The sequence below is a fragment of the Dermacentor andersoni genome, chromosome 2 (genome assembly GCF_023375885.2).
Source record: "Dermacentor andersoni chromosome 2, qqDerAnde1_hic_scaffold, whole genome shotgun sequence".
Taxonomy (NCBI): domain Eukaryota; kingdom Metazoa; phylum Arthropoda; class Arachnida; order Ixodida; family Ixodidae; genus Dermacentor; species Dermacentor andersoni.
The window spans coordinates 229,410,753-229,436,055 of NC_092815.1; the positions used below are offsets into that span (position 1 = coordinate 229,410,753).

The window sequence follows — 25,303 nt, forward strand, 5'->3', positions numbered from 1 at the left end:
GAAGACATACCAATCGGTCTGCATGCACCCAACATTCTTAAGCAGATGCCCCATTTCATTCCTTTCGTCACTTTCCCTACTTCCTTGAAAAAAAGAAAGCTACAACCAAACTTGCCTCGGTTTTATTATTTGTAGGCTTCATAATGGTTTTGGTCAACAACAACAACAAAAAAAAGGCGGTCTTCGATTCTTCTCGTCTGCTCTCTCATGGGCACGGAACTATTCACGAGTGGCAACGATAGCAGCCACGTTTACATCGATACATTAGAAGTGTACTCCATTCATACACCGACGCTTGTAACGCAGCTAAGATATTCACCCACCCTTACCGGAAACGTGCCTTATTAGGATGGTAGTGAAGACAAATGCCGCAGTTTCCGCAGCATGCCCACCTTGTGTTTCTATGTCGCTGGTAACTAAGTGCACCCATCTTCGTTTGTGTCTCCTCAAAGTGGTCATGGCTACGTTATTGTCGTAAACTTGCCGATATTAACAATATTATTCTTTACTGACACGGAAGAAACTGTTTCAATGCACGTAATGTACTCACAAGACGAAAAATAATCGCGTTCGGCGCGTTCAGTTTGCTCCACCGGCCGCCATTTTTGTTTTGGTGTCCTGCACTGACAGCGGCAGCCGCCTGCTTGTCATCCCGCAGCAAATGCGGGATGAAAAAATAAAATTTTTCTTTTCGTGGGAAATTTAACCCGTGTAACGATCGTACCCCTAAATTTCCATCAATTTTTTTTTTAAAAGAAGTGCGATCATTATGCGAGTAAATACGGTATACCAATTTGTTAAAGGGCCCCTGAAACGGTTCGGACAAATTTTGTAGACGCATAGGGTACAGCTTAAGTACAACATTCGCACCACAATTAAAGTGAAGCGTTACGTATTAATGGAGCTACAAGCGATTAGAAGTTACCCTCCTCCCTAGCCATGCTTTTCCTCCTCAACTCGTTCGCCAAGCGAGTGGGGCTAAGCTCCACCTTCACTGGTTCTGCATCACGATGCGACGTCACATCGTCCACTTCCGGTTGTTTTGGAGCCCGCCCCCACCCGCGCGAGACCTCTCCGCTAGCCGCTTGGCCGTCGACCCCAAGCGACCGCTATCGAAGCAGCATGCGTTGCGAGTATTCTGTCGTAGTGGCGAACGTGTCTGGTATTCTGGTAACCACAGGTAAGCTGGTCATTTCGGCGAATGACTGAAGGCATAAACTCAAGCTGATGAAGGAACTTTAGCGTAGACATACGTGAGCGGCCTGATTGGTCTGCACGGTCCAGCCACTTATTGGCGTAGCGCTTAACCAGCCAAACAAAGCGCTAATATTGCTCTAACAGGGTGTCTACCAACCGGGAAAACCGGGAATTCTCAGGGATTTTGAAAAGTCTGGAAAAAGTCAGGGAAAACTCAGGGAATTTGGGCCTCTATCAGGGAAAATTAGCGGCAATTTTATTGAAAGGGTCGAAAGTCGCGGTAATACTGGATCGAGTAAAAGACAGGAATCGTAATGAATCGTGTTTGATGCCCTGTCGTCGGCAGGGGGAGTTGTCAGTGTACAGTCAACGAGCGACTTTCGGGATTCCCGATAATTTGGACGGCTTCGCGGCCCCGCCACGTGCCCCATAGAGTCAACGTATAACAACGTGTGAAATTTCCGACGCAGGAACTCTTCGCCGTTCGAATTTCCGGATGTTTTGCCGTGACCACAGGTCCGAAGCGGCAATAATCAAAGACACCACCACTGCCGTTTTGATTACTTCGCCACCTCGAACCCTATAGGCCTAGCTGCTTCGACGTTCGCTATGAAGCTTCTTGCCGTTGGGTGCCGAGTTTTTTATTGAAAGAATTAGCTGCTGTCAGCAATGGCACTGACTCCGCCTTTGTGGTCCTCGCGATTGGCTTAGAAACTTGGAAAACACGGTGCGTTGCATAATGCTGGTTTCTGAAAGTCAGCTTCGCGTCTGTACAGAAATGTTACTTGGTGAAGCTTACGCAAAAGTATTGCAGTGAAGCATAACAAGCGTGGGAAGGGGCCACGGAACACAGTATGTATTCCTTAACTTTACACGCAGGCACCCGGTATTTCCTGTCACAGTACGAGCACCGATATGCCTAATATGTGTACGGACAGGCCTTCAGAGCGTTTTCGAACGTGCCTGTGGCGGTTTGAGCCCATAAGGGCAGTAAATGACACGGATTTATTTTGTTTCCAACTGGCCGATTTTTCGGACGTTTTCGCGGCCCCTAGGGAGTTCGAAAAATCGGTCATGGGCTGTGCAACTGACCAAGATGCTTCAAATGGTCCTTGGGGCGAACGAGTGGCGGAAAGCGGACAAGAACAGAAATTACCTACGCATTGAGGAATAAACGGGAATGGAAGCTTGCTGCTGCCGTTTTGAAGGAGCTTGAGCTCAAAAAATAAAGTTTTGGCTGATGCCGAGATGCAGGTGTCCCTCTTCCAAACCAAAATAAACTGTTTAAAGCAGTGAAACACAACGCTCGGGCGTCGTGCGCAGGCTGAGAGTATGTCAGGACAGTTGAGGTTGACTTACGAGCTGTTGAGAGAGAATCTCAATTGTGACAGAGTTCGGGCCTCATCCCACTAAGGTTGCTATCAGTTGATAGAAATAGCTCATATTCGAAAATATTTGCTTCTATATGCATCTCCTTTTTATTCGTATTTGATAATGTCCGACCCCATTTGCAATTTTTTTCGAAGACACTTTATTTGCTTTGCATTTTACTAACCCATGCCTTCTATTCTCTTTTTGAATAACATAAACACTGCTCCTTAGTATTCAAATTGTATTAAGTCACGTTTTTATTTTTTTCATGTGCTTACTAGAGAGTGACAGCATCAGGCGATATGGTTTCAGTCCGTCTTGACATAAAACATAGTTATGCATCACTCCGGGAAATTTGCAATGGCACTCAGGGAAAACCTGGAAAACTCAGGGAATTTGGAAATGTCAACTTGGTAGACACCCTGTCTAACCAAGTGTAAACCACTTTAAACATTTATAAAAACAACGTGTTGGTGGTTACACTCCTGATGAATATACTGTGGGGAGATACGGGGTTCTCTCCTCCGTACTCTTGGGACAAAGGAACGACAACACACAGTAGTGCAAACAGTCACAAGGGCATTTATTGCACCTTTCATGGATCAATGCCTGCTAGCCGAGTTCATATCCCCAAAACATGCCGATAGGCGCGCGACAAATCTAGAAGTCCGACTCACCGCGTCCTCGCGAGCGAATATGTTCGCTCCATGCTGGATCCCAACGCCTGGTCGTTCGCGTGTATAGTCACGCGAATCGTGGCGCGTTCCAAGGCGGCCACGCGAGGCGGTCTCGCAGATGCATCGGTCGCCGCGCGCTCGCGGGAGACGTCCTCCGCCGCGCGCCGACCCGCCGGGAAAGCGCAAGCGCCTGTCCCTCGGCGCCCGAGTAACCCCGCCGCGACGGTGGCGCCATCTCTCGCACCGCGCTTGTACCACGCCGCGGGCGCCAGGCCACGCGAGCCGTCCGGGAAAACAGCATATCAGGGGATGCGCTATGCGGGAAAAACATCAGGGGACGCGCGACAGTCGCGCATCCCCACATCCCCCCAACCTTAAATCACTTCTTATTCCGGCGAAACATGTGACACGGTCTAACATCAACACGTGCTTCGCGAACAAGGTGGTACATGCAACAGTGGCCGCGCCGGGGAAATGTCCACACGCTGTCCATAACATGCGAGCCGACTGTCCTTGGGGTACACCGCTGGCGTCCGCCGGTCACAGCAGTAGCTTTGCGACTCGACGGCACGATCCCAGGCCAAGACTCCGGAGACGACGACGCAGTAGTCGGTACGAGCAAGCGTCGCTCGCGCCGACGCGCCCAGCTGGCAAGAGCCGCCGTAGCTGTCGGTGACCGCTGGCTCCTTTGTCCGCCGCCGAGGGTTGTGAGCTGGATGCAGGAGGCCGCCGAAGTCGCTGCGCCGAACTGGCCACAGCATCACCAGCGCCCGGGGTGACTCGATCGTAGTCCAGGGCAGCAGCGCAGACGATGTGCAGGTGACAGCAAGCCAGGGGTGACTCCAATCACGCTGCGTAAACTCAACACACTCGGCAAACACTACAGTAGTGAAAGGGAGAGGGATTCTGCATGCGCATCGCCCACGTGGTACGATGTTCAACTCGGCTAGCAAAAGATCGGGCAGCTACTCAGATGCTAAGTTCACGTGAACGAAGCTCGCTTTCTTGAGTCGAACGAGTAATTTCAATTCGTGCGAGGCTAACTAGAATGAGGGAAGCAACTTGCAACACCTCAACGCCACGGTCCACCAGGTTGTGTCCCTCCACGTGCGACAGGCAGCTTCGTAAAGCCTTAGGCCTAAAGCGTCGCTACTCTTACAACAACCGGCATCCAAAAACAACACTCAAAATGAGCGCAAAACAGGCAGCCGCGAGGAGACGTTAGCTCTGTGAGGTGGTCCTACTCCGCTCGGTGCACACAGCATCCGAGTTGACGGCGCCCACCGTCCCAGACGGTGTCGGAGCGCCCGGTGCCAGACCGCAATACCAGTCAGCCCGTAGTGGCACCCGTGGCCCGCGGCCACCCGGCTCCCTGAGCCGCGACTTCATCCGAGTCAAAGAGATAGAAGAAGCTATTTACATAAGAAATTCGGACCACCCACGAGGCTTCCGTACTCACTCGCTTCAGGCTTGCCACTGCTCCGCGGGCGCTCAGCCTCGCTCTCCCAGGATGCAGACCACGTGGCTCTCGTACCGACGAATGTCATTAAAAAAAAAACACTTGCGAAAAGGCTTAGCATGTTGACATGTTCAAACACACTACAGCCTCCGTCGCCTCGCTCAAGAAAGCACGCCGCCGATGCTAGCGATCAAAATTCACGCTAGGCCTACGCTTCGGTTCAAACAAAGGTCTTGAACGAAGCAAAACTGTTAAATCTATCGTCCGATGCCCCAAGAGGTCCACGTTGGGCAGCCAGATGTGGGGAGATACGGGGTTCTCTCCTCCGTACTCTTGGGACAAAGGAACGACAACACACAGTAGTGCAAACAGTCACAAGGGCATTTATTGCACCTTTCATGGATCAATGCCTGCTAGCCGAGTTCATATCCCCAAAACATGCCGATAGGCGCGCGACAAATCTAGAAGTCCGACTCACCGCGTCCTCGCGAGCGAATATGTTCGCTCCATGCTGGATCCCAACGCCTGGTCGTTCGCGTGTATAGTCACGCGAATCGTGGCGCGTTCCAAGGCGGCCACGCGAGGCGGTCTCGCAGATGCATCGGTCGCCGCGCGCTCGCGGGAGACGTCCTCCGCCGCGCGCCGACCCGCCGGGAAAGCGCAAGCGCCTGTCCCTCGGCGCCCGAGTAACCCCGCCGCGACGGTGGCGCCATCTCTCGCACCGCGCTTGTACCACGCCGCGGGCGCCAGGCCACGCGAGCCGTCCGGGAAAACAGCATATCAGGGGATGCGCTATGCGGGAAAAACATCAGGGGACGCGCGACAGTCGCGCATCCCCACAATACACACCAGCAGCAAAGAAGAATACACTTCATTGCTGCTACTGTGTATGGTTGAGCTCTGTGCCACCAGGTGGCTGCACCGTGCAGACCATTCACATTTGCCCTTCTGCTCATCTCATGGCTTATCCCGTTACGGCACAGTCAAGCGGCCAGACCCTGTCCTCTTGCGCTTGCGTTTGCCCTAATACCGGACTCGCGAAACGCTATTGCGTTAGTAATCTTCCGGTGTAAAGTGACGGCCACAAATGTGCAAATCCTGGCGCCGATTGGATAGCGGCAGTCCGATGCGCAGCAGCCAGTTCGCTCGTACGCTGCCTTGCAGAGGGACACGATGTCGCAGCTTGACATATTACCAGTCGCTACGTTTGCAGTCCACAATGCAACAAAGTCAAATCATAGTGCTCGCAAAAAGACTGAGACCGACACTGACCTCGGAGCTCTCGTCAAAATGGTGTACGTTGTAACACAAGCAGACGACGCTTGCTGTGTGCCGGAAGTGCTTCAGTGTACTGAAAAATTTTTCTTGTGCATTCTCTTTATGTTACTTTCTTTGTATAAGAACAACTTAACTAACATTCCAACTATTACGAAAATCATTTGTTTACTATAAAGTTGGAAAAATTATAGATCACACGCCCTGGTCAGCCAATCGGATAGCTCGCCACACTGACGTCATATGGGTGATTTCGGTCATATGGGTAGGGGCGGCTTAAAATTCCGCCGAGCGATGTGCTGCGATCGGCAGCGATGTGCACTTTTAAAACCTTATAATAAATTACAAGCTTTACGCGGAGCACTTAGATGTGTCAATTAATGATCAGAAGGACCTACTCTAACGACTCAGCACGTTTGTAGAAAATCGCCAAAAGCGTTTCAGGGTCCCTTTAAGTGCACTCGGAGCTTTAAATTTAAACTCCACGTATGAAGCCCTGCTTGGTAATATCTTAAACATGGTGGTTTGTAGCAAATATAGAAGAATCGCACAATTCTGCTGGGTCTCAAGCCATGTTGGGATACCAGTGAATGAAGCAGCAGATGTGCGTTTATGGCAGAGCACCAAACGCATAACTCACGCAACACTTCCATACAAAGACGGTATTCGAGTGACTCTTAAGGCCCTGGCAACAAAATGGCAACAAGAATGGGACTCTTGCTTAAATAACAAGTTACCTGTAATTAAACCTCTGCTTGGCGAGTGGAAGTCACGCAGTTACCAGGAACAGCTTCTGTGAGGTGATCCTATGTTGACTTGGAATTGGGCACACACATCTGATGCACAATTTTCTACTTCGAAAAGGAAACCCGCCTGCCTGCAAGAAGTGCCATGAATCTTGCAGTAATGTACATTGTTATGACATGTCCACACATTAAACACCTAAATGAAAACTTTTACACAATCCGTATACATACCTTTACCCCCCAGTTCAATAGTGGGAGATGATCTACTAGCGCCATTCTCTGACTTGTTCACCTTCTGAGGTGAAACCGGTTATTTACATAGACTACAATATAATGTAGCTTTTGCCGCCTTAACATCTGATTTTGTAATGTCTTGTTGCTGGCGCAGCATGGCCATGGTCTCTTTTGTGCCATTAAAGCCGAATTAACTGTGAATTTTTTTCTGGGGGGAATTTGCCATTTTGTTTTCTTTATGCACTTTGAAATGCTGTCAGAAGCGTCTCAGCATTGCCCACCATGATGTTGTAGTGGCTATGAGTGCAAAACTACTATGGGTTCGATCCAGACAATGGCACATCTGCTGCCGTGGCTGATTGCATGCGGCATTGCACTGCCGACCACCAGGTCACGTGTTTGATTCCCGGCCGCCCAGGCTGCATTCCTCTTGGGACTGGATGCAAGGACGCTCGTGTGTGCTTAGGTTTTGGTGCACGCTAAGGCTGTTGAAATTAATCTGGTGCCTTCCATTGCGATGGCCTTCATAAACCACTGTGCCATTTTAGAACCTAAGGAGAGGTTCTACTAAAACAATCACATTTCTGGTGGAAATTTGTTAAACCGGTGTTGAAATGGCAGAGCATTCGCCTCGTATGTGAGAGATACCGGATTCGAGCCTCGATGCCGCCAGAAACCCCCCAGCTTTTTCTAATTCACCCGTTCGCCAGGCAGAGCAAATGGAACACTAATCAAGAACATCGAAAATAGTATGTCAGAGGTCATGGATCTTGCACTTGCGCGTAATATGTGGCCCTACATGGGGCTCTGCGGACCATCCGTAATGCTGATGCCACCCCAGTGCAAGTGCCATGCAGCAGGTGCAACACATCACGCAAATGGCTGCCGTCAAGTGTCTGCTGGCAGCAGCCATTGCTTTGCTTTTGTTTATTTTCCATTTTTGCTTGCTTTTATTTTGCTGTTTCGAATTTGCTGTTGACACTGGACTGCTAAAGTCACTCTTGCAGATTTAAGAAAATTAGCATAGCTGCTTCAGCACTCTATTGCACTAATGATTGTGCTCTTTATAGCATCTTCTGACGGTGTCTTTTGTTCTGTCTTTGAAGTCAAATGGACCAGCTCTTCCCGAGGTGCTCCCCAACCATGCAGTCGAGATGCACAACGGTGATCACAGTAACGCCTGCGAGCCAACAGTGTCTCCAGCCAGGTGGGTCTTTCTGCTCGGTGCATCGTGGCAGCGCTCGGGACACTTTGGAGGCAAAAAAATGCTTAACACTTTTTGCCTGAAATACCTAAATCTGTAGCTGAATGCATTAGATCATTGCATTTAACAACTGTTTTATTTGTATAGAGGCTTTCCGGGCTCAGGGTATGTAGCACTCTTTGTAACCCTTGAATGTTAAAATGTCAGTTTCAAGGTTCTAAAAGCCCTGGCTTAAAATTTTCATTTCCTTCGAAACGTAACAAAACAGATTTTTTTTGCTTGTGGCCACTAAGTTCTCACAAGTGGTTCACTAGTAAGACCCATCTTTTTATTATTTATTTATTTATTTAATTATTTATTCATTCAATCAAATCAAAACTAGAATATCTTACCATTAATGCCCATGGGTTATGGAAAGGTTATGAAAGGATTAAAACACACTCAAAAGTGCAGTTATAAGAAGCCAACAAACACTGACACCAAGGACAGCACAGGGGAAATTACTTGTGCCTAATAAATGAAATAAAGAAACGATAATTTAATGGAAATGAAAGTGGAGGAAAAAACAACGCCCCGCAGGTGGGGACCGAACAAGCAACCTTCACATTTCGCGTGCAATGCTTTACCAATTGAGCTACCGCGGCACCATTTCCCCATCCACTTTCTTGGGTATTTAGGTCTCCTAGTAGAACCCTGGCAGTGTTAGCCAGCGCCACCACTCGCAGACCTTTGCGGCGGATGAGGAAGATCCTTTCTGTCGCAGGTGTCACGGCCCCTCGGTTAACCCCTTTTCTTCTCGTTTATTATATAATGAGGGTCTTGAATCCGGCAACATTGATGCTTTCAGGTAGCATGTGTGGGTTTATTGACCGGTTGCCTTCACCCAAAAAGGTCACGTTCTCGTGACGCCTGCGGCAGAAAGGATGTTCCACATCCGCCGCCAAGGTTTGTGAGTGGTAGCAATGGCTAACACTCCCAGGGTTCTACTAAGACACATAAATACCCAAGAAAGTGGACGGGGAAACGGTGCCGCAGTAGCTCAATTGGTAGAGCATCGCACGCGAAATGTGAAGGTTGTGGGTTTGGTCCCCACCTGCGGCGAGTTGTTTTTTTGTCCACTTTCATTTCCATTAATGTATCGTTTCTTTATTTCATCTATCAAGCACAAGTAATTTCCCCTATGTTCTCCTTGGTGTCAGTGTTTGTTGGCTTCTTATGATATGACTAATAAAAATCGGCGCCCTCAGTTAACCACTTTCCTTCTCGTTTACTCAAAAGTACAGGTAACATAGTTTTTTCGTAGTTGTACAATTCATGAGGGCTTTATGACAGCACTAAGATAAAGCACTTTCTGTTAGCTTCTTGGTATATAATAACTCATAAAAGTGCAACATCAGTGTTTTAAGATGGAAAACTCTTGGGCATATAATATTAGCAAAGGTTGCATGAGAATGTATAGCTAGCAATCATTGTAGCTAATTTGGGATGGAAGTTCCTGACTTCCACGGTGTGTGGGATGACCTCCTGGCAAGTTTTTGTTTATCATAACATTATTTGGACTTTGTGTAGGTGGGCAATGTGAGGTAAGAGGTTCAGAGATAGAAGAATCACACTCTGTGTAGGGCTGTGTAGCAGTCAATTTTATGGGACAAACATAATTGCAAAATTGTGCCTTTTAGTGCATTGGCATTGTACAGATCACTTGCATGGTCTTTACACATTATGAAACGGATCTATCCTGGAGTACGTGGGCTGATCCTGATAAAAGTGCACTACATTAAACCCTCGTTTACTCAAACTCTGATATCTCGAAATACCAGTTAAGGGTCTTTTAACTTGTACATTTTTTTTTCTGGCCTTGGTTTCAACCCATGTGTTTTTCACCTGTTATATGAAAAAATTTTGCCCCGGACTCCAAATATCTTGAAATCTCAACTTGTAATATACCAGAGAGGAGGCAATTGGTCAGCCCCAGGAATGTCGCTTGCACTCGCTTTTCAACCTGTAGCAACTCGCTGTCCGATCCAAACGCCGCGCTGGGAGAGGCTGTCTTTCCCCCTTCTGTCTGTCTACCACTGCTTGCGCGCACTTCGGCTGATCCCTTCTACTTTGTTGTGGCCTCACATAGCAGTGGTGAGCTGGGAGTTGAACTAGGTGGGGCGATGAAATGAGAAAATTCGCAGGCACTAGTTGTAATCGGTTGGTGCAGGACAGGGGTAATTGGAGATCGCAGGGAGGGGCCTTCATCCTGTAGTGACATAAAATAGGCTGCTGCTGCTGATGATGATGATGATTTAGAACGCTGTCTTGGCACACATCAATGGGGTCACAGTAATAATCATGACCTTGAGCAAGGTGATTGGCGTTTTTTGAGCAGGCGTGATCATCTGAAGCACTGAGCTCAAAAGAAGCCAGTGTGCAAGCCCACAGCTTTCAGCAAAATTGCTGCTTGATGAAGATGATCGCTTCTTGCTTGTGCGACCGACCCTGAGGCGCAAATGCCCCATCATTCGTGGGTATCTGCTAAAGCCGGAACAGTTGCGCTCTTACCCATTTCAGTTCTGTTTCTCAAAGGGAACTTCTCCAGAATTCATCACACTGCAGAAAGTAGCAGTGTGAGCTTTTCATATTGTGATGACGAGTCTCATTTATTTACACAAAGGGAGATGATAGCTCAAGGTAGGCCATCTATGAGACACTCGCAGTGGTCTAACTTTGCCTTCCTCTTCTACCTTCTGTTAGCACGTTTCATTTCTCATTCGTAGATGAAGCCCACTGGGCAAGTCAAATCAGAGGATCGACGGTGGTAAGGCTTGGGGCGCACGATGGGAGTCAACTCTACCTAGCTCAAGCAGTTACCAGTACTTGTGAGAGATTACATACATAATGTTTCTGGTGCACTCAAGAATGACAAACGGTCCGGAGTAGCGAGCCAAGAACTTCTGACACAAACCACACTTGCAGAGCGTCATCCAGAGTCACACGCGGTCACCTTTAGCGTAAGAAACTTGCTGATGGCGGGTGTCGTAGCGTGTTTTTGAGCGCTGCTGGGATGCCAGAGTGCATAGCTGGGCGATACATGGGCCTCTTCTGCATGGCATAGCAACTCTGCAACTGAGGTATCCATGTCCATTGTAGAAGGAATAATAGTATCGAGATAGCTGCGAGGGGAAGGAGCATAGAGAAGAATGAAGGGAAGGTAATCGGTGGTTTCGTGCTTTGCGGTGTTGTATGCATAAATAATTTAAGGTAGCAGTTCGTCCCAGTTTTTGTGTTTCGAATAAACATAGATGGATAGCATGTTTGTGACAGTCTTGTTCGTGTGTTCAACGAGGTCATTGGTCTGTGGGTGATATGGAGGGGCATGGCAAAACTGGCAGGCAAATAGACAGAAGATCTCCTCGATAGCATTGGCGACAAATTTTACGTCCCCAGTCGCTGATGACGATGTGTCGAGCACCATGGCACAGATTTGCAAAGGGAAGCATGAGCTGTGAAAAGCGAAATCACAGAAATAGAAGTGGGGTGTCTACCAACCACGAAAACAGGGAATTCTCAGGGATATTGAATAGTCTGGAAAAACTCGGGGAAAACTCGGCAAATTTGTGCTTCAATCAGGGCAAATTACCTGTCATGTTATTGAAAGGGAACAAAAGTCGCACTACTGTTGGCTTGAGTAAAAGAGAGGAATTGTAACGAATTGTCTTTGCCGCCGTGTCATCGGCTGGAGGGGTTGCCATTGTACAGTCAACGACCGATTTTCCGGACACACGATTTTAGGGAAATGCCCGATAATGCGAACGGCTTCGCGGCACCACCACATGCCTCATAGGCATCCTGCAATGAAGTTTGCCTGTACATGTCGTGCCGCCTAGCAGCGGCGGTGAGCATCCGTGAGTAGGCCCTCACTGCATTTCACCATTGTTCATGGTGCACTCAGGCATGCCTGACAGCCTGCTTTTACAATTTTTCAATGGATTCACCATGGCCTCTTGGCAGCTCCTCTGTGAGAAGTGAGAAGAAAAAGAACAAGCGCAGATACTTCTGCATTAAGGATTGTCACAACTGCGAAGGGGATGCCGGCATGATATTGTACCGCTTCTCTTCAAAACCGTGGGAAGCTATTGGTGACTGAGGTGCATCGTCGTGGTTTGAGTCACTCTTGCGAATTTCTGTTAAACGAACTAAGACGCAAATGCAAAAGAAAAAAAAAAAGAGCCAGCAGTGGCATCTATAAAAACGCACAATAAAGCGACAACTGCATAAAAATGTGGGAACTGATTCCTGCTTTTTTAAATTGGTTTAGATAGTTATTTAGCTCATCTAGCTCCAAAACAAACGTGCACTGGTTATGTGCCAAATCTATTCTAGCTTCGTAAGTGCTCTGTGTTGGAGCTTTGTATGCACTGTGCTTTTTGTTGTGCATGAATGAGCCAACGTGCAACTTTTTTCTGCGCCACGTTCAAGACGCGACTGCCGGAACCTGGCTCATTCATACCAATGTTTTCGCATGCTTAGAACAACAGAACTAAGGTTGGAGTACCCCGCAAAACACGTAGCGTATTCGCAAATGAGCATTTCTATCAGCAACGCTAGTGCACATTTGTTCAGTTTTCACGTTGTTTAGCCCCAGCTGATTGCCCTCTATTATGTTTCAGCAATGATGACATCTCACATTCGCCCAAACGACAATACCAGAATATGCTCGAGGCACTTTGTCAACGGAGAAAAAAAGCATTTACCTGCCAATTTGCCAAAACCTCTACAGTTGGGAGGTGCAAGGCACGCATCAAGTAATGAAGCTACCAATGACAGTTGAAAAACGTCCACGGCCGTATTTACTCATTTAAGTGGCATAAAATAATGATTTGTTAACTTACTTTGAGTGCAACATCGTAAGCATGCTTGCTTTGTGACCTGCGCTAGTTGCTTAGTGGCTATGGTGTTGGGCTACTAAGCACACGGTCGCAGGATCAAATCCCGGCCACAGCGGCCGCATCTCGATGGCAGCGAAATGCAAAAATGCCCGTGTACTTAGATATAGGTTGTGGGGATGCGCGACCCTCGCGCCTCCCCTGATGTTTTCCCGCATAGCGCATCCCCTGATATGCTGTTTTTCCCGCACGGCTCGCGTGGCCTGGCGCCCGCGGCGCTCGGAGTGGTACAAGCGCGGTGCGAGAGATGGCGCGACGGTCGCGCCGCGGCGGGGTTACTCGGGCGCCGAGGGACAAGAGGCTGTCTTTTTCCCGGCGGGTCGGCGCGCGGCGGAGGACGTCTCCCGCGAGCGCGCGGCGACCGATGCATCTGCGAGACCGCCTCGCGTGGCCGCCTTGGAACGCGCCACGATTCGCGTGACTGTACACGCGAACGACCAGGCGTTGGGATCCAGCATGGAGCGAACATATTCGCTCGCGAGGACGCGGTGAGTCGGACTTCTAGATTTGTCGCGCGCCTATCGGCATGTTTTGGGGATATGAACTCGGCTAGCAGGCATTGATCTATGAAAGGTGCAATAAATGCCCTTGTGACTGTTTGCACTACTGTGTTGTCGTTCCTTTGTCCCAAGAGTACGGAGAAGAACCACCCGTATCTCCCACATCTGGCTGCCCAACGTGGACCTCTTGGGGCATCGGACGATAGAGTTAAACAGTTTTGCTTCGTTCGAGAGCTTTGTTTGAACCGAAGCGTAGGCCTAGCGTGGATTTTGATCGCTAGCGTCGGCGGCGTGCTTTCTTGAGAGAGGCGACGGTGGCGGTAGTGTGTTTGGACTTGTCAACATGCTAAGCCTTTTCGCAAGTGTTTTTTTTTTAATGACATTCGTCAGTACGAGAGCCACGTGGTCTGCATCCTGGGAGAGCGAGGCTGAGTGCCCGCGGAGCAGTGGCAAGCCTGAAGCGAGTGAGTACGGAAGCCTCGTGGGTGGTCCGAATTTCTTATGTAAATAGCTTCTTCTATCTCTTTGACTCGGATGAAGTCGCGGCTCTGGGAGCCGGGTGGCCGCGGGCCACGGGTGCCACGACGGGCTGACTGGTATTGCGGCCTGGCACCGGGCGCTCCGACACCGTCTGGGACGGTGGGCGCCGTCAACTCGGATGCTGTGTGCACCGAGCGGAGTAGGACCACCTCACAGAGCTAACGTCTCCTCGCGGCTGCCTGTTTTGCGCTCATTTTGAGTGTTGTTTTTGGATGCCGGTTGTTGTCAGGGTAGCGACGCTTTAGGCCTAAGGCTTTACGAAGCTGCCTGTCGCACGTGGAGGGACACAACCTGGTGGACCGTGGCGTTGAGGCGTTGCAATTTGCTTCCCTCATTCTAGTTAGCCTCGCACAAATTGAAATTACTCGTTCGCCTCAAGAAAGCGAGCTTCGTTCACGTGAACTTAGCATCTGAGTAGCTGCCCGATCTTTTGCTAGCCGAGTTGAACATCGTACCACGTGGGCGATGCGCATGCAGAATTCCTCTCCCTTGCACTACTTTAGTGTTTGCCGAGTGTTTTGAGTGTACGCAGCGTGATTGGAGTCGCCCCTGGCTTGCTGTCACCTGCACATCGTCTGCGCTGCTGCCCCGGACTACGATCGAGTCACCCCGGGCGATGGAGATGCTGTGGCCAGTTCGGCGCAGCGACTTCGGCGGCCTCCTGCATCCAGCTCACAACCCTCGGCGGCGGACAAAGGAGCCAGCGGTCACCGACAGCTACGGCGGCTCTTGCCAGCAGGGCGCGTCGGCGCGAGCGACGCTTGCTCGTACCGACTACTGCGTCGTCGTCTCCGGAGTCCTGGCCTGGGATCGTGCCGTCGAGTCGCAAAGCTGCTGCTGTGACCGGCGGACGCCAGCGGTGTACCCAAGGACAGTCGGCTCGCATGTTATGGACAGCGTGTGGACATTTCCCCGGCGCGGCCACTGTTGCATGTACCACCTTGTTCGCGAAGCACGTGTTGATGTTAGACCGTGTCACATGTTTCGCCGGAATAAGAAGTGATTTAAGGTTGGGGGGATGTGGGGATGCGCGACCCTCGCGCCTCCCCTGATGTTTTCCCGCATAGCGCATCCCCTGATATGCTGTTTTTCCCGCACGGCTCGCGTGGCCTGGCGCCCGCGGCGCTCGGAGTGGTACAAGCGCGGTGCGAGAGATGGCGCGACGGTCGCGCCGCGGCGGGGTTACTCGGGCGCCGAGGGACAAGAGGCTGTCTTTTTCCCGGCGGGTCGGCGCGCGGCGGAGGACGTCTCCCGCGAGCGCGCGGCGACCGATGCATCTGCGAGACCGCCTCGCGTGGCCGCCTTGGAACGCGCCACGATTCGCGTGACTGTACACGCGAACGACCAGGCGTTGGGATCCAGCATGGAGCGAACATATTCGCTCGCGAGGACGCGGTGAGTCGGACTTCTAGATTTGTCGCGCGCCTATCGGCATGTTTTGGGGATATGAACTCGGCTAGCAGGCATTGATCTATGAAAGGTGCAATAAATGCCCTTGTGACTGTTTGCACTACTGTGTTGTCGTTCCTTTGTCCCAAGAGTACGGAGAAGAACCACCCGTATCTCCCACAAGGTCCACGTTAAAGAACCCCAGGCGGTCCAGAATATTCCGAAGTCCCCCACTACGCCTCATAAACAGATCGTGGTTCGGGCACCTAAAACCCCATAACTTAAGGGGGGACACCCCACTTAAATTTTCATTTTTTATTTGTGGCCACAATTTGATAAAACTTCCATCACTTGTGTATTTTGACATGCTGATTTCAAATATTCAATTGTTTTTCGCATGCAACAAGTACTTTTCAAAATATAAGCAATTCATGTCTTTTTGTATGGACTAATTTGGAGGCAAGTTCTCTCTACAATGCTGGCTGTTAATGAAGGAGACTGGCACATCAAAATGATGTTGAATGATCAGAGGTTGCAGTGCTACAAGAATGAATGTTCTAAACTGATTTATGCCGAAGTTACAGCATGTCAAACTTTTGTAAGCAGAAGGCATTAGTGAAACCCTGGAGAAATTATTACTTTTTCAAAATTTCTGTAATGATATTTGTTCACATTTTAGGCCTACTGCACTCCCAATTTGTCCACCTTTGTGACGAAAATAGAATCATTGCAATAAGATGAGTAGAACCAGAGATATCGTCACTCCAAAACTACACTACCATCAAAAATGTCGTTTTGAGAAAACGAGAAAAAACATTTCAGAACATGTTCATGGTGATTACGGCAAATGCTTGAATACTAAATTGATCAAGGAAGATACAGGGGTCCAACCAGGCAAGAATGAAACTTTCGCTTCTTTAAGGGGGGACACTGTAATTCAAATAATGTTCATGATGTTTTCCATCAATATTCATGAAACTTTCCATTCTTGTTTGTGTGCCTTTTGTGCTGATTTCAAACATGTAATTATTTTTCCAATAGGCCATTTAGTTCTGAAGATAAATGAAATTCATTGTTCATAATTTGCAGAAACAATAGGGGGAAAAATGCGCAACGAAATTCCTATTGGCACATGCCTAGGTACTAGAAAACATAAGGAACATAATGGTAGGAATACTATTTTGATATATCAAATATTAGTAATTTTATAGCAATTCAATCTTTACTGTTCGAATTGTGGCTACCCTACTGTCTGATCTAAAGCAGAATTGAAAATTTTTAAAGCATAAATTCCAAAATCTGACCCTACATTGTGTACAAGTGAAAAGTCGGTGTTTTGAGAAAAACGAGAAAAAAGGAATACATTCACTTTTAATCAAAAGTACAGAAATAATTTTGCATTATTTTGCAGTGAAAGTGGCTAAAAGCCACCAGGAATGTAGTCGCTCTGACCACGGCCACCCAAATGCGGCAAAAACATCGTTTAGCGCCGTTCGCCGATTCCCGGTGGCTTGCATCGCGCGCGCGGCAAGGTTGTTCACGCGGGTCGAGCTCCATGCCGACCCGATATCTCCGCAACACGCGCACATGATAACGATCTTTATGGCGAGGCCAGATTACCGTTCGCTTTTGCCTACTGCGACGCTGCCGCCGCACACCTTGCACTTGACGACATCAGTCCGCTCACGGAGTCCTACTGAGGAAAGCGAAGCCTGCCTCGGCGTCGACTGGCGCGGCTGCAACGCCGTCAGCGCGAGTGAGCAAATCCAACACCCGCTTTGTTGCTGGCGTTGACGCAAGAACTGAAGTTTTTTCGAGCATTCATCTCCCTCTGCAACAAATCCGCACGCTGCAACATTGCAGTGTCACGCCGAACGCGGCCGCCGTCCGTAACGATTTCACTCATTTGTGAGCTGGCTAGGCCTACTTCGGCATCGTTGGCTAGGCCTACTTCGGCATCGTTGGCGGTTGGCGGCGAGCTACTCTCGATGCTTTCAGAGGGAATGGAGCGCTTTTGAAAGTTATAAGCTGATCGCTTCGTCTTTTTGCCGAACTTGTGCCTCGTGGCGAACTTTCCCGGTGGATCGGACATCGTTGGGCATGGTGCCGACAAACCTACGAGACTCGCAGTCGCGTCGCGTGCGGAGTGGAGCAGACGATGGGAACCTCGCGCAGCCAACCACAGCACGCGTTTTTGGTCACGTACGCTAGTCAACGAATCGGATCGCGCGTTCGGGCTTTTTTTTCTCCCCGGATTTCAACGTCACTAGCGTACCGACGGAGACACTTTTGGCGGGAAATTAAAGAAGGAAGGCTCCTCTTTCCAACGAGACCAAGATGGCTGCGATCGCGCGCGTAGGAAAAGAGCTACGCGCCGCGATAAAAAGGGCTGTTTTTGCGCGGAATTCAGCTCACAGTGATGTTATAAATTGACATTGCTGACGAAATACTCTTCCCCGAGATTCGAAACTTGGTGAATTAAAGGAATATTAGCTGTAGATATCGAAAATTGCGTTTTCAAAAAATATATTTTTTCGCGATTTTTTTCGCCGCAAAGAGCCGTGTCCCCCCTTAATTAAAGCACTTCACTGTGATGTCTGTGCTGTTTACTTTTTTGACACGATAAACATGGTTGTACGATGAAACCTCGTTAAACCGCAGTTGGCCGGAGCTCGGAAAAAGTATGTACTTAACGGTAGTACTGTTTAACTGAAATAGCATGAGATCGCCCACTTACCTGTCAAAAACGGAATCAGGGAGAGTGCGATAAAAGGGGAAAGAAACATGCAGTACTTATTCACTTTGCATGACAAAATGGTTATTTTCGTTTGATGCCGCCGCGGCCTAGCAGCGACGACAGCGACCTCAATGTTACTGAAGCTACGAGCCAGCTTTTCAGCCAGCCCCTTTCTCTCGGCAAACACTCGCATGGCAGATTCCTTGTTGGCATTATGTATTTTCAGTGCACGCGCGTGGTAGTGCTGCAGAAGTAGCGGGGCGTCTTTTTCATTGTGGGGTGCTGTTCTCGTCACGACAATTGCATTCATGAGGCTGATGTAACACGCAGCTTATGCTACTGTCGGGCCTGAGTCGCCCGTGCCGTCGCTTCCCGTGTCGACCTCATCACTGTCGCTAGGCGACACTTCGGCGAAAGAGGCAGCGATGGCAAAAAGTCAAACCTCGTAGCCGACATCTCTTCACAGCAGCGCTGCCGAGCAACTTCTTTGCATTCCAAATGCCACACACCTTAGTCAACAGTAGATCCCTGTCGTGTGCCAGTGCCGACTTCTTCGTGTGACGTTCGATAGCACGAATGATGTCTAATTTTTCTTCTATGCTGAGCACCCGGCGTCTTTTTTGTCTGAGCTTCAGCATGACGTAAGTAATTGTTTGCACAACGCCACAATGCTCTCTGGTACGCCGCTGATATGATGTTGATGCTGATGTGGCTTCACGCGCAAATGCACAGGTCGCTTGGAGGCCATTGTTTCCATCTCTGAGGCTTGTTGTGCTGCCGGGCTACCCGATGAAGACGACACACCGCCGTGTTTGAGGGACAAAAGGGGGAAACACTACATGTTAACCAATACGTGCACAATAAGCTAGTATGGTTTATGTGGATACAAAACACATTATGTTCAATGGCCGCTGAGTCGGAGATTTGACTTTGCTACTTCTAAAATGAAACTACCGTTTAAACAGGTATGGTATAACAAAGTTTTACTGTAGTCGTAAATTTGACCTACTTTCTCGAGCGTCGGTGGTCTTAAATGGGCCTCGATGTCTTCGATTGGCTTAAAACCGCTATTTAGAATGACTGACACGTTTCAAACGATCATCGCAAAATCATGCCTTCGTAGCAGTGGCCACCTCAGTGTTTCGCAGAACTGACACAGTGGCGCTGATGGCTAGCTGATGGCTGCACCACCTGACCATTGAAGGTAGCCCATAGAGTCCATGTATGAGAATGTGTAATTTCATACGCAAGAACCCCTTGCTGTCCAATTTTCTGGACTTTTTAGTGCGACTGCAGGTCAGAAATGGCATTAATCAAAGCCAACACCACCGTTTTGATTATCTCGCCGCCTCGAACCAGCGCTCTCACACGCAGATCCGCAGGCAGCCATAGCCACCACCGCGGCAACGCAAGGATTAGCTGCTTCGATGTTCGCTATTAAGGGTCTTGCCATTCAATGCCACGTTTTTCATTGAAAGAATTTGTCGCTGTCAGTAATGGCACTAACTCCCCCTCTGTAACCCTCCCGATTGGCTTCGAAGCTTAAAAAGCATGGTGCGTTGCATAATGCCATTTCCCGAATGGCAGCTTCGCCTTAGCACAGGGATGTTACGCGGTGAAGTGTATATGAAGTATTGCGGTTAAGCTTAACAAGCGTGGGAAAGGGAAATTGTCACGGGACACAGTAAGTATTCCATAATTATACACATGTGCACCCACCATCTCCTGTCACAGTTCGAGCACCGATATGTCTAATAGGTGTACTGGTAGGCCTTCAGAGCTTTTTCAGATGTGCCTGTGACGATTTGAGCCCTTAAGGGCAGTAAAAGACATGCATCCTTTTTTTTTCGGACTACCCGATTTGATTTCTTTGATGTTTTTGTGGCCCCTAGGGAGTCTGAAAAATTGGACGTAGACTGTACAACTGACCAAGAGGATGCTTCAAATGGTCCGTGGGGCAAACACGCGTTGGAATGAGGACAAGAACAGAAATGACCGTCGCATTGAGGAATGATTGGGAAAGGAACTTTGCCACCTCTTTGAAGGAACTTGAGCTCAAAAATTAAAGTGTTCACTGACACGAAGATGGGCAGGTGACCCTCGTCCAAACCAAAATAAGCTCTTGAAAGCAGTGAAAGACAAAACAGAGGCATTGTGCACAGGCTGAGAGTATGTGAGGACAGTTGAGCTTGACTTTCCAGCTGCTGAGAAAATCTAACTTGCGATAATGTTCGGGCCTAATACCATTGATCTTGCTGTCACTTGATAGAAATAGCTCATTTTCGAAAATATTTGCTTCTGTATGCATATCTTTTTATTCGTACTTGAAAATGTTCGACTCGATTTGCAATGCCTGTACCATTTTTCTCTTTCGAAGATATTTGCTTTGCATTTTACCATCTTCTCCCTTCAATTTTTTATTTTGAATAAAATAAACACTACTCCCTATATTCAAACTGGATTAAGCTTTTTTTTTTATTTTTCTAAAAATGCTTACTTAAAAGTGACAGCATCCAGCGACATGGTGTCAGCCTGTCTTGATATAAAATAACATTCTGTGTCGCTCAGGGAAAACCTGGAAAACTCAAGGAATTTGAACATGTCAACTTGGTAGACATCCTGAAAAGCCAGCATGCTCCCAGTTTTGTGATTTTGCTTATCTCGACACTTCACTTTTCTCAAAATTTTTTCAGGTATTTACAGCTTCGAGTTAATGGAGGTTTACTGTATATGTGTCCTTATAAGAATTCTTTGAAATGATTTTTGTCCTACGTAAAAGTACAGTCTGGACATATAGAGTATCTCTCAAGGGATGCTTGTTCAGAAGAGCTTTGTGACAGTTAGCTATAATTAAATGTTGTACAAGTCGTCAAAGGGGCCCTGAAACACTTTTCTAACTAATCAAATGGCCTAACTATTAAAGAAAGTTGTTTCGTGAATCTCATGCCTCAAAGGTTATTTGAATCCTTCAGCTATAAGTGGACTTATCACACCAATACAGTCGCCGACCGTTTATTCGGACCTCACGTTGACTGCGGAAATGTCCCAATAAACAGGTGTCTGAAAAAGCAGATTAAAAAAATGGCCAGGCTTAGCTTGGTTAAGCCAAGAATGTGTTGTATATTGCGCACGTTGCATATTGCGCGGTCCGTGACGTCACGCGCCGGCGCAGCGCCCCTAACGGGAGGAGCGGGAGTCAGGTGGTGGCTGCGGCCGCGCGCGACCGCGCGAGTTGGGGCCCAGCTTTTCCTCCGGCTGTCGTAACGTCACGTCACGTGGTTGCGCTAAGGGTCAATGGTGGCTGCCCGGCCGCGCCCAAGGGCTGAACTGAGTGATTGCAATATGCAATGCATAAAAAGAAAATGAAATCCTTTCATTTCCACGCACTTATTCAGGCTCGGCAGTAGACTTGAAGAAATCGTAAACGCGCCATTGCATGCTGTTTCGTTAACGCGCAATCAGATAAGCCTGAATCTCGGAGAGGGTCGTACGGCCACTATAGGTGGCTGAAAGCACAGTCACTGCTTGTACACGCTCCGCATGCGACGGCAGCATACCACATGGCGCGTCATCTTCCGACTCAAAGTCATCATCCGGCGGTGCAGCAGAAACCTCACGAATGATCTCGCCGTCGTCGAGTTCTGCGCATGTCAGTGCAGCAGTGTCAGCACCTGTGAAACTGTCAAATGAGACGGTGTCCGGAATCGCAGTGCAACCACTGCGTAGGTCTCGGCAGAACATTTTCGCCGTCAGTAGGGAGCACATCGGAAAACGACAAATCCTAAACCTCCCAGCACCCGCTTGCTGGCATTCCCCAGCGCAGTATGCGCGGGCACTGTCAGTGCAATTAGACACTTGACACCAGGTTTCTGTACGCCGCGTTGGATCACCGAAACCTCGACACAGCACACAAAGCAAACACCACCATGCCGACACCAGTCGCACAAACGAAAACCATGGCCTACTCGCAGTGTCGTGCGCGAAGAAACAAATCAGCTGCTGGATTGTCTTGACATGGCTTACTAAGCTGAAACAGAAACTGCTGTAGAGCCACTCTATCGAACCTGGCAGAAACGATGATGATGAGCGGGGATTTGCAATAGCGTCACTTCGTGGGGCAGCAAGGAGGCTTCATTCAAAACAAAAATGGCCTTCAGCAAGGCGAACTATGCACCGGTCAGAGTCGGTGCATAGTGCTCTCAATCGAGTTGGCTCAAGGAGAGTCTGAAAAATCAGACGAGGGGTTGCAAGGTGTCCGAACTTTCAGCAGTTGTTATACGTTATGGTCTATGGGGAGAATGGCGGTGCCGCGAAGCTGTACGAATAACCGAGCATGTCCGAATTTTTATAGTCTCGAAAATCAGTTGGTGACTGTACACGGATCCCTCTCTATTTTTGTCTCCGCCAGCGCGCTGGAATGTGCACAGCGAAGAAGCCAAGAGAGTAAAGCCCCCGCCAAAAGCTGAGTGTCATGGCGGCGAAAGGGCTCGTCGCAGCATCCCATGGTGGCCACTGTAGACTACAGTGAAACCCCGCTCATACGTTTTTCACCCTACCGGGGGAAAAAAACGTAGCAGCCGGGAAAACGCAACAGTGAGGAAAGCTCCGAAAATGAATGAAAAAAGTGCAGCTTCCACTATAGACAATTTATTTCCACAGAGTGCGCTTAGGACTTAAAAAAGTCTGGAATGGTGGCTTGCCGTTTCTTTTGCTCGCTAGAAATCACGTTTCTCAATAGCCTGGAATACCGCATTGCTGTCAGTGTTACTGTGAGGTGCGACGTACCTGTGGAGGAACTCCAGAGCCGCGACGGCTTCTCCAAAGCTAGGATTTGGCAACTCCCCGGCATCAAGCGGCTCGTGCTCCTCATCGTCACCGCGCCACGGCAATGGCAACGGACGAAGGAATATGCGCGGTAAATTTTGCCCTCTTTGGCGTAATCTTGCTAACGTGCTAACGATTGTTTAGTATTGCTGCGGAGCGCTTGCGTCCGAGCAGCCCGGTCGCGCGGCGCGGCGTGGTTTCGCGAGAAATGTAAACAAGAGAGGAGAGCTGGCCCGATAGGCGGAGCAACGCCAACTTCCGGCTTCACAAAGAGTGACGTCAGGGCCTCTCCCGAGTTTCCTTCCTCCGTGAGTCGACCCGTCCAAAAACCATGCGGTGACCGTAATCACAGTGATGATAGTGAGAGCATTTTCCACGAATGGCCACTTAGTGGCGGCCTCTCGAACTGGCGTGCGGCTTCTTGCAGCCAGTTCTATAGCCAAGCCCGGCCAAGCCTTGTCAAAAGCCAAAATGGCGGTTGGCGCGCGTTGCCTGCTTTAGTCCAGGCGGGTTCGGGGTGCTAAGTTGTGACGTATCACGCGGGAACGTTTTCACAGCTACTACGTAACAACGGGGTTCCTTATACATTGGATCCTATGGAAGCTATTCCGGGACCGGATGAAAACGACGTAGCAGCCGGGAAAACGCAGCAGTGAGGAACGTAACAGCGGGGTTCTACTATACACTACGCAGCATGCCACTGCCATTTCGGAGGCCATGTGCAGCAGACGAAGCTACATGCAATGCAAAGATGAAATGATATTCAGGTCTTTTTGAGATCAAACTGGTATATTTTTCATCTAATTAACTCCAAATTAGCACTTATGTATTACTGAGAATGCTCTTGCGATCACTAAAACAGCCAATAGCTTTGATGGACCAGCTGCTTTCGATGATGCTGCATGACGACATTGCGAAAGCAAGAGATTTTTCACTGTGTTTAATAGTAGAGTGCAAATTCCGTGCTACATGCAGTGCAGTAATATTTGCCTCACATGTTTACAGCAGCCTCCATGACAGATCGGCAATCTTTTCTTACTACCGTATTTACTCGCATAATGATCACACTTCTTTGTCAAAAAAAAATTCACGAAAATTCACAGGTGCGATCATTACGCTGGTTAAATTTCCCGCAAGAAAAAAAAAATTTTTCATCCTGCATTTGCTGCGGGATGACAACAGGTCAACAAATAGGCAGCTGCCACTGTATGTAGTGCGGGACACCAAAGCAAGAAAGGCTGGCGGAGCAAGCCAAACGCGCCAAACGCAATTTTTCTTCTTCGCGTGAGTAAATCACCTGCATTGAAACAGTTTCTTCCATATCAGTAATGAATAATATCATTAATATTGTCAAGTTTGCGGAAATAACGTAGCCATGTCCACTTTGAGGGGATGGAAACAGATGGGCGCGCTTAGCTGCCAGGGACATATGAACACATGGCGGGCATGCTGCGGAAACTGCGGCATTTGTCTTCACTACTATCCTAATAAGGCACGTTTCCGGTAAGGGTGGGTGAATATCTTAGCTGCGTTACAAGCGTCGGCATATGAATGGGGTACACTTCTAATGTATCGATGTAAACGTGGCTGCTATCATTGCCGCTTGTGATTAGTTGTGTACCCATGAGTGCAGACGAGAAGAATCGAAGACCGCCTTTTTTTGTTGTTGTTGACCACAACCGTTATAAAGCCTACACATATTAAAGGCAAGTTTGGTAGTAGTTTTTTTTTTTTTTTTTTTTTTTGTCATGGAAGTTTGGAAAGTGATGAAAGGAATGAAATGGGGCATCTGCTTAAGAATGTTTGGTGTGTGCAGACCGCTTGGTTTGTCTTGGAAGAGTCGTTCGCATAGCAGTCGACAGATGGTAAGCGCGATCATTATTAGGTAGACTTGGCACACGAGATATCGCTTCAGCAAGTTCGGGGTGCGATCATTACACAGGAAATAGAAAAAATTGAATTTTGACGACAAAATTCGGGGGTGCGACCATACGCGAGTGCGATCATTATGCGAGTAAATAGGGTACGTTCGAAAAGTATTTCGGGGCCCCTTTTAACATTGCCCTGCTCTCATGCCATGGCGCTCCTCCTCAACTTCTATTTTGTGTGGCCATGGCTTCTGGTGGCGACGACTTACGGAGTCGCCACCTGTCAGAAGCGCCTCCCTTGTGTAGTATGAGGGATAACGCAGCACACTCCTCATAGGCTTGGCTTAT

The 25,303-nt window shown here is 48.7% G+C and overlaps 1 protein-coding gene across 4 annotated transcripts in view; it reads left to right on the forward strand.

The window, feature by feature from the left end:
• The window catches only part of Lrch (Leucine-rich-repeats and calponin homology domain protein), a 205,195-nt gene that overhangs the window by 86,931 nt on the left and 92,961 nt on the right, over window positions 1–25,303 (forward strand). For all 4 annotated transcript variants that reach the window (XM_050186794.2, XM_050186791.3, XM_050186793.3 and 1 more), the window contains one exon: window positions 8,066–8,166. In XM_050186794.2, coding sequence (XP_050042751.1) covers window positions 8,066–8,166 — 101 coding nt within the window. The remainder of the gene's footprint in view (window positions 1–8,065; window positions 8,167–25,303) is intronic.